Consider the following 14,554-nt stretch of genomic DNA (forward strand, 5'->3'; position numbering starts at 1 on the left):
GCTGGGTAATTTACCATAGCCAACACGGTAGAAGTGGGGCACTTAGGAGGAATCTAACTCCAGAGAAGGTAACAGCCTGGTGGAACCGTTCACAACAGGCTACTCCACATGGAGCAATAGACTGAAAGGAAAGGGACAGATTCCTGTCAGAGCCAACAAATGAGTCTGCAGTTGGACATTTAAGACTTCATTTCACAGCATGATGGTTAGCAAAGATTATTGAACAACCTAGCGGACCCCTGCTGACAGGAAAGAGGCGACCTCTGGTTTGAAAGTAGTAAAGGTGAAGGCCCAGTAATCACAGCTGGAAGACAGGCCAGAACAAGTACAAGACCATGTTTTACAAGGGACCTATCAACCGGACTTAGTTTCCACCCGGCGTTTGCTCCTGTTCTGTGGAGCAGAAGACTGCCAAAGACAAGCCCCTGGGGTGTTTGTGTGAGGCTGAAGGCCAATGGTTCTAGAGCAGAACACACATGAGCCAGACCAGAAGTTACTTCAGAGGATCCCAGCCCAGCTTCCTCAGCCCTTGCTTTGCATTTTCATTTCCTGTTTTGGCTGAAGCATCATGGTTGGGACAGTCAGATGTGGAGCATGCCCTGAAAGTGCCAGCCCTGGACTGTATTGAATTCAGTCGGCTTCCTGCGTTGGAGCTCGCTGTGAACCACTGCCCAGGGTTACTCAGGCACCTGTGGCTAGTTTTAGCTCAGCTGCTCATGCACTGACTTATTTAGAAACAGTCACTTTTCAGCTAGTTGTTCCATAGGGGGCTGCCCCCTTCCTACCCTGTCCCCAGGTGGCTTTGAGAGGAAAGGAAGCAGTTCCTGTCTGTGTAGAGCAGAGGTTCTCAACTTTTGTACTGGTGACCCCTTTCGCACTGCAACCCCCCCCCCAAAAATTGAAAACACTCAAATATATTTACCACCATTATAAATGCCTGAGGCAAAATGGGGTTTGGGGTGGAGGCTGACAGCTCACGAGGGGTCCTGACCCCTAGTTTGAGAACCCCTGGTGTAGAGGCAGTAGGGTGCTGAACAGAGGAAAGCTATAGCCCAGGATTACCTAGCTGATGGTAGAATGGCTAGGCTCAGGGGTTAACCTTTGCCACAGGGGGCCCACTAGTGTTCACCCCAATTTTGCTCTAATAGGTCAGGCAATGCTGCCCTGAACGCACTTGTGCCTGAAGCTTTAAGATGGTGTCCAGGCGCTACAGCTTTCCCATAGAATAGAGCGCTGCAGCAATGGAGTTGAAGGTGGCTGTGACTCGTTCAATGCCAGCTGAAGACCAATGTCTGAGGGGCTTTTTTTTGGAAGAACAGACCACTGAGGAGGCGAGGGAGGGAAGTCCAGCAGGAAGGGGAAGTGGTAAAATTTCTGAGTAGGTCCTAGTCCTCACACACACCCCTCCCGCGTCAAATTGACAGCACTGCGCTCCCCCTCCATGGGAGAAGTACACATGCTCAAACAACGGAGTCAGCTACTTTCTAACCGGAGAAGAGAACTGGTCCAGGGGGGTGGCTGCTCCCTCACTTCCAGGTGTACAGGAGAGCAGAAACGCCACCATGAGAGCTGGCTGGTAGCAGAACCACGCTGGAAGGGGCAGCACTGGCTCCAGCCACTAAGTGTTTATTAGCTAAGGGGAATCGGGACAGATGGAAGAGCCATCTGATGGGGCAGGAGCAGTCACTAGAACGTTACCTCTAATTGTATTTGCGGGAAGGAGGTTTGTGCACAGATGGGGCTGCGAGTTCACTCGTGCTCAGAGCCAACAGACGAATGTGAAATGAGGGGAGCCAGACACCAGATCCAACACCGTTGAATTCCCTCACTTCCCCCGTGCCCCTCGTCCCACATAAAACTGATAGCCCCTGCAAAGAACAGCACCACCACCAGAGGGATGCAGAGGGACTGTGAACGTCAAACAGATACAAACCAAGGCAAAAATGTTCCATGGGCCGATGTCCGCAGAGTGCTCTCAGTGACAGCCACACAATCCCGTTTCTTGGAAATGGAGGCCAACTCCCAGCAGCTGAAGTTCCTTAGCAGAACCTTGGAACGGAAGAATTGCCAGACTGGCTCCAGGTCCTGTCTCCAGCAGAGGCCAGAAACAGGCAGGTGTAAGAACCCCACAGTAGCAGATGTAGGATATTTGCTCTCCACACTCGGGCTCCTGGTCTCATAGCTACCAATCAGCATAAACCCTGCAGCATGAAAACAAAGGAACTTGTTTGTTTGCCCTCATGGTATTTGGGACAAAATTAAGGTCCCATAATTTCCACTCTGCCATCAGGGCTTCCCCAGGATTTGGGCACGGGACCTCTGGCCCCGAGTGTGAATCCTACCCTACACCACTGATGAGAACTTACTGATCCTCCAACGGTGCACAGCCCCCTCCCTGCTCAGCACATGCTTCCCACTGTCCACTTCCACCCAACTCCTAAGTTATTATAGAGAATACAAATAATGCCTCACCTCCAAACTATTCCTTTTGAGCCTTGGCACAGGTAGTGTGGCTAACAGGCTCTTGAGAAGCAGGCGAATTACAGGCAGTTCATTATTGCTTTGAAGAGCCCCTCACTACAGGGCAGCAAGTAGCTCAAGCAATGCCCCAAATCATTAACACTGGCACCTGCAAGTGCACACACAGGCCCAAACCCAATCAGCTGGATTTCATTCCTCCAAACAACTCCAGTAACAGAACCCTAAGGAGAGGGAAAGCCTAGATTCCCCTGTTCCAGCAACAGGGTCTTCAGGCCAGAGAACCAAGTGGGATTTGCCCTGCTGGGTTGAATTGAAGCAACAGTACTGTAGGCATTTGGAGCAGGGACCCTATGGCTGCCTTGCATATATCCAAGACTGAAAAGTGTGCGGTTTACAGTCCATAGCAGCACCTGTGGGGTGATGTTGCCCAAGGAAATGGGCCTGGAAAGAGACTGATGCTCCCAGCCCAGCAGAACCTGGAACAGGTCAGATACCAAGGATACAAAAACCCAGTGTCACAAGCAAAACCAAAATTGGCACTGTCTGCCCCAAGGGCTGCAGTTCGGATAGGGAGCGCCTGCCCGGGCTGCAGGCAAACGAACTTGAGGGGAGCATTTGGGAGGACACTGGTATGTGGTTTGTGTGCAGCAGCTACTGGTGATGCAAAGGGCCAAAACCTCAGGAACTACAGATCCCACTTGGGTCATCCTGGGAGCTTGAGATCCAAGAGGAGCAATCTAGTCCAGAACTCTTCAGACCGAGCTTAGCAAATTTAAAAAGTGATTCTCCAGCGCTAGCTGGTTTGTAAAGCACTCCAGAAACTGACCCCAAACTGAACCGCAGAACAGCAATACACAAAAGGTCATTTTTAATCAGCTCATTAGGAAATGAAGAATCTGTCAAAGTGTGTTAAAAATTACATAAATAAGTTATGATTTAACCATCAAAAGATAAAGACGCCTCCAGGCGGTAACTATTGCAGCTTTGTTACATCTTGGTCTGAGACCCGAGGCGGCTGGGTCCTGAGGTCAAACGGCAGTAGTTTGGTCGCCTCCACCTTTAACAGCAGAACAAGAGGAAGCCCCAAAGCGGGCACCTAGCTGGTGTCTGTCTGAATACACAGCAAATACATGATGGGGGAGTTTGGCCTTCACATGCTCCCGATGCTTTCCTTGTTCTCCTGCAGCTGTGAGAGTAGGTGGGTGCTTGTCCACCTCCAGCTAAAACTGAGACCAAATCCCAAAGTGCTTTGGCATGATGCATCTTGGTCATGAGCCAGTTTTGCCCACTCAGCATAAATCATTCTGAGAAAAAGCAGTTAGGCGATGTCCCAAATCAATGGCCCCTGCATGCAACCCGGATCAGAGCTGTGTTAGCTACAAATGTGCGCTTGTTCTGACCCCAGCGTGATGAAGGTCTTCTGTAGATTTCAACCCCTCAAGCTATCTCGCTCCAGAACTTCTGTTTGGCTGCTGAGTTAGTCAGTCAACCACTAGGATATGGTTTAAAATAAGACAGGACAAAAAAATCTAAGCAGTTTATCATCAGAGCTGGCATTCTCACTGGTTTAGATACTGCTCTAAAGTCTCAGCACGTATACTCTCTGATGACACAAAACTAATGTCTATTTACACAGATGGGGTGAAATCCTGCCCCCACTGCAGGCAGTGGGAGTTCTACTATAAACTTCAGTGGGGCCTGAATTTCACTAATGGTAGAAGAGAAGAACTAGGAGTACAAGAACCACCTAGTAGCAGGGCTGCATTGGGCTTCCCCTCCCCAGCAGTGGAGAGGGATGGGCTCAGTCTTAAAGGCTCATAATCAGGTTTGTCAGGATGATTTAAAATAGAGGTTCCACTGCCCCCAGACTGGAGGAGACACAAAACTATTCCCCTTACTAGGTACAGTTTGGTTCCATGGAGCTCAATCCTACAGCTCCAGGCTGAGGCAGTTCTGTTATTTCAGGGGGATTACTTGTGCTGCAGGGATGAATGCTTGTGAGCGCACAGGGCTTGTGTGGTAAGGCCCTTTGCTGTCTTGCTTGCAGGCTGCAAAGAGGAGGGGTTATGGTGCTCAGTAATCTCACTGGGTCTGGGTCTTGCTGGTGGACAGGTCCCCAGCAAAGCTGGTGTTGCTGTATCAATTCCCTTTGGGATGGGGGTGGCTCTAGAGCCCCCTCCCTACATCAGGAGGTCCTAAACTCTGTTTAAAAATGGGCTTCAAGAACTAGGAGCCATTTAGCAGAGAAAAAGCAGATAAGCAACCCCCAGATGAAAGGCAGTAACACAGGGAAGGTGGGCTCTCCCCCACCCTGCCCGTTCACTGCAGGGACTCCGGCATCACATTCACATAAGCCTCTGCAGGTTGCGTGAAAGCAATTAGCATTGGGAGTCTGAGCAGAGAGTTCCCCTCATTTGGGCTCCCAGCTCAATGGGCAAGTCCACCCAGCTTCCTCTGGGCTGTTGAATGACTTCAAGAAGTGTCGCATTTAGCAACATCCCAGGAGAGACTTCTACAGCAGTGACATGAGCGTTGATCTTGCTAAAGAAATTCTGCTTCACATTAAATGATTCTGGGGAACAGACTTGTCCTGAACCCAACAGAATGGGCTTGATCTAAGAACTGTGTCACTTCTCTGCAGTCAATTAAGTGCCAGGCATTATGGCAGCAGGGAGTAGCTGCACTGAAGAGTCTCAAATCCCAATTCCCAAACACCTAGAAGATTCCCCCATCCCAACTTTTTGTCCTGTAAACCCCCTTCTAACTCCAGAGCCCTGCCTCAGAGTCAGCACTTCTTCCAGCTGGAGAATGTCAAGCCTGCCCTGTAACTGGCTGCAGAGCCTGGTGAGGAACAGCATCCATTCCACGAAGGAGATGACCACAATGCCTCTGCAACCCTACCTGCTCATGCTGACCCAGGGAGCGAGAGCAGGGCAGGAGACAAAGGCCTAGCCCACACTAGAAAGGACTGCAGGTCAGGCTAGGCGGAGATGCAGCTTACAGCCTCACAAGAGTGCTTTTGCCTGTGTGACTTATACCAGTTCCCTGAACCAAATAAGCCTTATTCACAAAAGCTTATTTTGCTGGTATAACTGCATCTACACTGGGACTTTTGCAGTAAAAAATAAAACAAGTTACCCCTTAACTAGCACACTGGTAAAATTTCTAGTGCAGAGCTGCTCTGAGCCCAGGACTCCTGGATAGCACTGCACAAAACCACCATGGGGCTGGCCCAACAGCATCTGCTCTCCCACCGATGCGCCACAGGGTGAGATACTGCACTAGAGACCGTGTTAGAATGTCTGTCTCCTTTACTCTATGCCACTGTCACCCACCCTCCCTTGAGATCAGCAGCACCTCAGAAAGTGCAAGAGCTAAGACTCCATCTGATTGCCTGAGCAAACACCCCCACTCTGAGCACACACCAGTCACCTCTGTCGCTGGTGCACCTGCCTTCCAAACCGACTACCCCCTGGAGCGAGGAAACATCTGCATTGTGAGCATTTCACAGTTGAATCGTAAACACTTTCAGTTCTTAGCCAGCAAGCCCCCTCGCCTCAGTCTGCATCCCCTGGACTGCAGAGAGGCGTAACCACACCCACAGCACAGGGTCAGTGAGAGCCGAAGGGCTCAGGCACATCTAGATCATTTTGATCTCTCGTGATTGACTCTGAGTCAGGCTCTGGCGCTGGGACTTGACCGTCTGGAGGCGCCTTCCATGCAGACTGAACTGCGACCAGCTGAGGAGCTGCAGTAATGCACATGTGATGGGGATGAAGACGAGGAGGTAAAAGCAGCCCTGGCGCAGAGCTGGTTCCCAGGCTGCATTGGACACCAGCTTCGGTTGGGCGCTCACCACGTTGCTCAGAGGGGCCCGCTGGAAAATGTCATAACCTGAGACCAAAAAAGTGTGTAAGACTCAGCTAGAAATAAAAAATTCCATGCACCCTCATCCACCATTGTAACATGGAGCTCACCACACCTCCCTCAGGAGTCTGTGCACAGGCTTCATAGCCACCAAACACAACGTCCCATAGCCCAAGGAACTCTCAGCGCAATTCAGATACAATATCCCTGGGATAACAATGCACAGGCAGAGGGGTGCAGATCTTGCTAGGGAGGCATTCAGCACAGAAGTGGGGAGATGGATTAGGATCAGAGCTCGATCCCACAGGCCTGGGTTCAAATCGGATGTCTCTCAACATGAGAGGCTGGCGGTGGTGTCAAGCTAATCCTTTGCTGAATGCAACACATGGGGCCTCACTGGGACACGGATCCAGTACGAACGTCCACAGTGAAACACTACAGCCAATTCCCATTGCCCAGGCCTCCCCCGTTGAGGTTATTAGTTCTGACAGTCACCGCCCCAGGTGGCATGGGTGCAAAAGTACAAGGAGTGTTAACTTACACAACCTGTTAAGTAATAAAACATCCTGCAAACTATGTTGCCCGTGGACCTTGTCCAAGTATTTCACATCACAAAAGCCAGCAGAGGCACTCATCTCAGCCCCACCCTGCTGCTGTCCCCAGAGAACACGTCCTACGTCACCTACCAGTATAAGTACAGAGCAACCAGGTGCCAATCAGGGGGGCAAAGGTCTGGCCAGGCTTGGTTATCAAGGCAACCATCCCAAACAACAGCGCCGAGGCGGCCTGTTTCCTGCGGTTCAAGACAAAATCCTCATCCACCAGGTCAGTGACAACCAGGTTCAGCAGCTTGCAGGTTCCTTCCGTGAACACCCGGTTACTGCGGAGCATAGCAGACAGGGTATGACTCAGCAGCACATGGAAACAGGGAGCATTTAAATACAGAGAGGGCGAATACAGAACCATGCCTCTTGCCCTTCCCTAGCACCTGCCAGCCACTTTACATGAAGTTTAACATGAAACAGCCCTCTAAGGCGGATACCAGCCCCGTTTACAGATGGGGAAACGGGCACAGAGAAAGTGGAAGTGACTTGCCCAAGGTCACATCATCACAGAGCTGAGAGCACTGGTTTCAGTTCCTGAGTATCAGGCTAGTGCCTTAGCCACAAGCCCAGACTCCCTCCCACCCACCCAGAACTACCAAAATGCAATTGATCCAGAGAACCACAATCTGCCTCGCCTTGAACATGAGTCCATTGTACAGCCTGCTGCCTTAAGGAGGGTCACCTGGTCCAGGGACAGTCCTGCTAGGAACAGGTCACATGGCAAAGCCTACAAGTTGAGTTCACACTTCAGGTGACAGTATGTTTGAAAGCAGCTGCCTGTAGTCACCCTGCTTGCGTGAGGACAGTTCCACACGCCAGAGCCAAGCTTGCATTTGCAGACACAGCCTGATCTTTGTGAAGAGCGTGTTATTTCCTCATTTGTTCTTAAACAAGGTTTGTATGAAGTGTGGTATAATCATGGATTGTTCAGTTCATCTTGCTCAGTCCATTGGAGGTGAGGGAGTTCTTCACTAGAAGGGACAACATGATCTAGTGGTTGGAGCACTTGGTCAAGAGTCAGGTCTTCTGGGTTCCACTCTCAGCTCTGACAGTGACTTGGTGCATAACCATGTCTCATCTGTATGCCTGAGATTCACCAGCTGTAAACTGGAGATGCCTCATGGCCTCGCTGGGGTGGCTAACCACCAGGACTGCTCCACCAGCGCACCCACAGGCACAGAGGTCAATGAAACCCTAGATAAGCAACATACCTGGCTACGAAGATGCAGAGAAGATACACCTGGTCGGGTCCAGCTAGAAGCATGATGATGCTGAGAGCCAGCTTCAGAAAGAAGAGCCCTCGCACCACCGCGTAAACCCCACATCTTTGACAGAGAGACAGAAAATAGAGGTTGTTGAGATGAGGGGCGATGTAGGAAATACCTGTGAAGAGAGGCACAGACAGTTCAAGGGAGTTTCAGCATCTAACAGTGCCTAGAGACCAAGCAGAGACAAGACAAGGCTCAGTTCATCCAGCAGGGCATTAGGAAGAAAACCACAGAACAGCTATACACATTTAAACTGAGTGAAATACTTAGCCCTTACATGGCACTTTCTACATCCAAGCACTGCACAACAATCTTCACAACTCTCCCGCGGAGGACGCAAGTGCTATCCCCATTTCACAGATGGGAGCATTGGGAGGTAAGTGACTTGTCCAGTGACACACAGGCAGTTAGCATTAGAACCAGGATTGAAGCTGCAAACTCCCAATTCTGTGCTTTCCCGACCAGATTCCACACAGAAGCTGCTTGAGTTGGTGGAAGTCAGACAACATGGCAGTGCCAACGCGTCTCAGCCCTGACCCAGAGACAATCCTCGGATTCCAGAGCTGAGGCTCCACTGAACCTTGCACGGCCAATCAGGCAGATCTGGATGGCAGTTTGGGCATGGTCCAACACCAACTAAGGTTTGCAGAGCTGACCAGAGCTAGGTCTCTCTCTCACACACACACCCTTACATCTGTGAAACCCAGGTCAGAGATCCAATGCCTGCCTCTCCCCCTCTGGCCCCTGAAAAATGTTAAAGATTATTTCTTGTGTGTCTGGGAAGGGAGGGGAAAGTCTAAGATCCAAGATGCTTGCAGCAATGGTCTTATCTGGGGATAGGTGGGCCATGTGCCACTCCTGGAGGCCGGAGAAAAGAGTGCACCTTTCTCCCGAGTCTCAGTGCTTTCAGTGTTTGTGAAGAAAGAAATCAGGGCTGAGCCAAGTATCAACCAGCAGCTCTGGGGTGCTGCTTACTCCAGTTTCCCACGCAGGCTCACCTAGTAGGAAGGATCCTGTAGAGAGAGAGATCCGATCTGACAGCAAGTGTTCCAAGAAGAGAGGGAAGAAGTTGCTGTTAAAGTGGCAGTGAAAAACCTGTGACAAAACAGCACGAAGATTAACTGGACCAGCAATACTCAGAGCAAGAAGAGGAAGGCTAAGCCAATAGCGTGCTAGGCTCCACTCCACTAGGAGTCCAGCGCCAGGGTAACATGCAATTCTTACAGGTAGGATCTGTGAAGCAGAGAAGCTGGTTCTGCAGACGGTGTGCTTTGTTTACACAAGTGCTCTGATGCCACCTGCACTCACCTCTGAGAGCCATCAGTTACACCCTTGTGCCCCAGTAGACAGATGGCCACCAGGAGCGGCCCGTAGCCAGGCCAGGCCAGGCCAGGCCAGGCCAGCCCAGCCCAGCAGCTTGTCTGTGCGTTACTACGTGGGAGAACCAAACACCCAGAGGCAATTGAGGCTGCAAGTGCTCCAGCGATGGTGTGAAGAGTGTTGTGTTGTTTGGCAGTCACCGCTGTGGGCACCTAGCTGAGGAACCAAGCACTAGCTCTGAGCAGAGCCCAGTGGCTGTGACATGGGAATGTGGGGGGAAGGGGAGGATTCAGCGCTCGCACAGGAAGGCAGGAAAAAAAAACACGTTTCCACGCTGTTCTCAAAGGCATTTGATGACAGGAACTAGGATTTCTCTGGCCATTGCTTTTGCACTAGTAATTCTCCCCAACAGCCATGATAAGGCATTAAACTGCAGCATCCTTGTTAAACTACACATTATGGTCTCTGAAGGGCTGAGAGTTTTCACTCCTTAGTAAAGCAGGAGCTCAGCCTACAGTGAATCACCCCTCCTGGCTGTAGATGGAAAAGTAAGGCCCCCAGACTCCGCAGGGAGTCCCCACGTAACAGAACAGCTGGCTGGTGCAAAGCCACACAAGCAGGTGCAGAAAGCACCAAGAGGAGCTATGGCATTACTCAGACACAACTACTTTCCTTATAAGGAAGCAATATCCTGTTGAATCAATTTCAGACTGGCTTGGCTAACAGCTCATCGTCTGAATCACTGGGTTAGAGCGTCCATGCTAGACCTACCTGTACTAGGTTCATACAGACGAACCAGAGGAAGTTGTGGTGCCGGGACAGCTGTTTGAGGTATTCGCCCAGTGTAATCCTCTTCTCCAGTGGGGCAGATGGTTGCTCAATGTACAATCTACAGGGACAATGAAACCATTCTAATTGTTTCTGCACATGTGAGAATTTTTGTTATCCCCCCTTCCTCTGCACTCCCAAGAGGCTTGTAAACTCCGTGCTCCCTGCTTCGCTCAGAAGCGCACGCACTGATGCAATGCTGGCTACTTTCCTCATCCTACCAGTTTCTACTATTCATCTTCTCTGTTCATGGAGCAAGTCAGAAGCTGGCATGATATCTGTTCCTTGATGGAAGCAACCACCAGAACCAGGGTCATCAAAAAAAAAACTTGAAATATTTGCCTAGTGAGTCAGCAACTCAAATCTGCACCAGCATCCCTCCCCCGGGCAGCTGTTACAGTCCAATGCAGATTCCTACTACTCTAGTTCCAATCTTTATAGTTAGTTTTATTGTGGGAACACTTACAGGATGTGAGACACTGCACAAACAAAGACAGTCCCTGCCCCAAAGGGCACTTACAATCTAAGCCTGAGAGACGAGACAAGTGGATACAACAGAGGGGGCAGCCCGAGGGCACAGTGAGTTATGAACACTGGAATGAGCAGCATGCACAGATGCCACCTGCTTAGCCAGCGTCAGGCAGTAAGACGGACAAGATCGATACATTTACTTTTTCCATCCTCATGGTAAAAGGAGAGCAAGTACATTTCTATGATAATGCTGTGTTGACATTTTAACAGGTACACACCGTCTACTATTAGTGTATATTCTCGAAATTAAGGGATGGAAGCTACAGGTAACTTTTTGTCCATCAGCCACCAAGAACAGGATTACCGTCAGCAATACATTCTCTAGTGCTGTGCCCCAGTCTAGTTTCAGATGTCCCATGAGATGAGGGTTGCACAACCCTTCCCTTAGAAGCCTATTCACAGCCCAGGAGATCTCAGCATTAGGATACCTTCCTTGGTCCTCAGCCTAAATCTTCCTTCTCTTAAATTTATCTCATAATTCCCAGTTATACACAATCTGAGTAATTCTCCTTTTCCTCACTGGTATTTACACTTAGATACTTGTAGGGAGATGTGAAAACCACCTACTAGTTGTCAGCTAGCCAAGCTAGACATAAAGAGCCTATTTTTCAGTGAGCCGGTCACAGCTGTGTGCAGAACTACACATGCCACTACTGAAGGTCTGTGTACATGGGCTGTCAGGCACTTGTAAGCAGGATACTCCCACCACCACCTGCACTCAGGATAACTACACTCAGATTAAATTTGCTTTCTGGCATGTGCAATGGCACGTCTGACTTTAAGGGACTAGTTAGTGTGGGCCAGTTTTCTGAGTCTTGCCTCAGCTTGTTTGGTTTTGGCTACTCTGAATTTTGAAGGGAGGAAGCTACAGCTGTCAGATAAAATTTTCAAAAATGCCTACGTGACTTGGGCTTCTTAGGTTCCCATTTTCAAAACTGATGTCGGAGACAAAGGGTATATCTACACTTGGAGCTGCAGGTCCAAGTCCCAGCTGATTGAGCTAGCACGCTAAAAACAGAGCGTAGCCATAGTGGCAACAAGGACTAGCCACCCTATGTACGAACCCATCCGAGACCCACACCCACAACATCAGATGGGCATTTCTCTGATGCTATGTAGTTTGGTGCCACTTACTCTTTTAAAGTCGATTCTTGGTCCCATTTCACTTTCACTTCAGTCTCAAATCGTTGTCTTAGCAACCACGTTGCCAGAGTAAACCCAGCAACAGAGCAGAGAGCCAGCACCACACAAAATATCCGGAAAGAAAAGAAGTCTTCTTTGTTCCACACTGCATAGGACATGAAGACTGAGAGGGAACCAATGGCACTAAAAAGCGAGCAGTAGAAATTTAGGCTAGTCCTGTCCTTTGCAGAAACAGCAAGGTCTGCGAGCAAGGCATTGTGGTTGAGATCCACCATGGTAAGAAAGCTGTCATAGAGGCAGAGGCAGAGGAGGAACTGGAGACCTGGATGGGCCCATGAAACCCAGAAAGCCAGGAAAGAGATGGCAAAAAGGGGCCCATTGCGGCTCAGTGCCTTAAGTCTCTTAAGAATGACTTCTGGTGAGGAGATCTCCACCCCTGACCTGCAAGAGAAGTGAAAAACTTTGATCACAATCCCTGGGAAGTGTCCCTGCCACACCCTCTATTCCCTGATAGGGAAGGCTCAGAGGGCAGTGGAAGAGATCAAAACACTACCCTGACAAATGCAGTAAGTGTCTTTGTTCAGCTCCCGTCTTGCTCTGCTAATATGAGGAGATAACAGGCCCCAAACACACAGGAGTGAACAGAGCCCATCTTGGCAGGCTAGCATTGTCTGCTTCACAATCCCATGGGAAATCTGCGGCAATGCAGATTGTTCAACGGTTTATAACAGTGTAGCTCTGTCTCCCGCTAGTGGACGGATTACTTATAGCGGTTAGTACATCAGCTATTGACTCCAAGTTTAATTGGACTTAAATAAATATAATAATAATATTAAATGACTGAAGCAGCAGAGGCTTGTGCTTTTAAATCCGGAATTCCAGACTCAGTCCCGCAAGGTGACTTGACTGAGGGCATTAGCATAACTACACCTGTGGATGACTCCTCCTCTACACACTCCAGACACTGAAATGATGGACAAGCAGCACCCAGCCCTGAAGCCACAACAGCAACATCCAACTTTTCAGGACACCGTGAGCAGGGAAGTTTAAGATTTTCATACCTAGGGAATATTCGTCTTCTAACAATCAGTCTTTTTAAGGTGACATTTTCACAAATCTTTTCCAGCCTACTCTGAAGATATTAACTTTTCAGCATTTAACGGAGGATACGAATGGCACAAACTCACTGTTGTGTGCTAAGAAATACCCGGTCGCTCAACCAGCCGAAGAGAGGGTCATTGAGGCTGTTCCAAATTAGAAACACTGTCTAGAAAAGAGAGATACTATAGTGAGATAAGCCACAATGGATCACTCCAGCAGTCGAGTCTTGTTACTGACGTAACCAGCATCCAGATGGGGACCCATTACAATTCCTTGGGATAACAACCAGTTGGTACTGGATAGTGACAACGTACCACCCTACACATATGCCATGGCACTATACTGCAAAACCTCCTTTCTGTGCCCGTACTGCGCCTTTCCAGGCTGAGAGTCATACTGTTTAATGGCTTTATGTTGTATAAAAAAATATCTACTGGCAAGTAGGGTTACACCACCCATTTTCATACATGACTCAAAGTCATTTTTGAACTCATGCTTTGGGAGGTGATGGAATAACGCACAGAGGCCAACATTTTCAAACCTGGGTGCCTAATGTCAGGTACCTAAATCTAGACACAGGCACTCAGGAAATCTGATTTTCAGACTCATTCAGTGCTGTGCTTCACTGCTGCTGTGTGTAGTTTGAAATGTGCTGGGATTCTCCAAGAGGAAGGCACTCTTTAAAATGTAAGTTGCTGGTGTTTAGACCCCTGACTCACTATCTTTGTATATTTGTACGAGTGAGAAGAGCTAGGTCACCCAATTTAAACCTAATAGGACTAGCTCCTTTATCACTTCCTGCCAAAATAGAAACTAAGTTACCAAAATGTTATCCCATATTCTAACATGATGCTTTGGTTTCAGATCCTACTGCATATCTTGAGAACGGTAGGAAAAAATAAATCTCAGAAACTTACCTCCCCAATCCAAAAGGACAGTTTATCAATCTTGTAAACAGAAACAAAGGTGTCCACGTAATACAGGAGGAACACATTGTGCAAAATGGAAACAAAGAGCGACAGGGACCCATAGATCACAGCAGTGGGTAAATTAAAGAGACAGCCCAACACTCGCAAACCCATGTTGGTTCATTCAGAGTGCTTCAGCTTTCCAGATCATCTCCATTTCAGGTGGGACACCTTCCCCCAGCATCTGTTGACTCTTTGTTGGGAGCCAGTCCATTGTTCCTCCTGTTGAAAAAGATTACAGAATTAAGTCAATTTCTTTGAAAAAACAAACAAACCACAAAACCCACCCACCCACAGGAGTGTAAGCTTTGCCAGCTGATACAAATCAAGTCAGAATTAGATTGCTTTGCTCAGTTGTTCAAAAGTGGATTTAATGGGATTTAAAATGCTAAAGGCCATCTGCTGTGGTAAAGCCATTCCCTCAAGCTGAGTTATCATTTGG

The 14,554-nt window shown here is 49.0% G+C and overlaps 1 protein-coding gene across 1 annotated transcript; it reads right to left on the reverse strand.

The window, feature by feature from the left end:
- Positions 1-3,334: 3,334 nt before the first annotated feature.
- MFSD13A (major facilitator superfamily domain containing 13A) lies at positions 3,335-14,334 on the reverse strand. Its single transcript, XM_032795749.2, has 8 exons — positions 14,062-14,334; positions 13,231-13,310; positions 12,035-12,484; positions 10,313-10,430; positions 9,220-9,316; positions 8,165-8,336; positions 7,035-7,228; positions 3,335-6,375 (listed from the first exon to the last, which is right to left on the reverse strand). The coding sequence occupies exons 1-8, from the start codon at positions 14,224-14,226 to the stop codon at positions 6,122-6,124; spliced, it is 1,530 nt and encodes a 509-aa protein (XP_032651640.1). The 5' UTR covers positions 14,227-14,334; the 3' UTR covers positions 3,335-6,121.
- Between the last annotated feature and the right edge of the window lie 220 nt (positions 14,335-14,554).

Source organism: Chelonoidis abingdonii, chromosome 16, assembly GCF_003597395.2.
Source record: "Chelonoidis abingdonii isolate Lonesome George chromosome 16, CheloAbing_2.0, whole genome shotgun sequence".
In the NCBI taxonomy this organism is placed as follows: Eukaryota; Metazoa; Chordata; order Testudines; family Testudinidae; genus Chelonoidis; species Chelonoidis abingdonii.

What these genes read in the sequence shown, in the direction of transcription:
- MFSD13A (XM_032795749.2), bottom strand. Translation starts at nt 14,226, where the DNA reads ATGGGTTTGCGAGTGTTGGGCTGTCTCTTTAATTTACCCACTGCTGTG. An exon ending in TGTCCTTTTGGATTGGGGAG is followed by an intron (nt 13,311 to 14,061) that starts GTAAGTTTCTGA and finishes TCTCTTTTCTAG; the next exon opens with ACAGTGTTTCTAATTTGGAA. An exon ending in TCTGTATGAACCTAGTACAG is followed by an intron (nt 9,317 to 10,312) that starts GTAGGTCTAGCA and finishes GTTTTGTCACAG; the next exon opens with GTTTTTCACTGCCACTTTAA.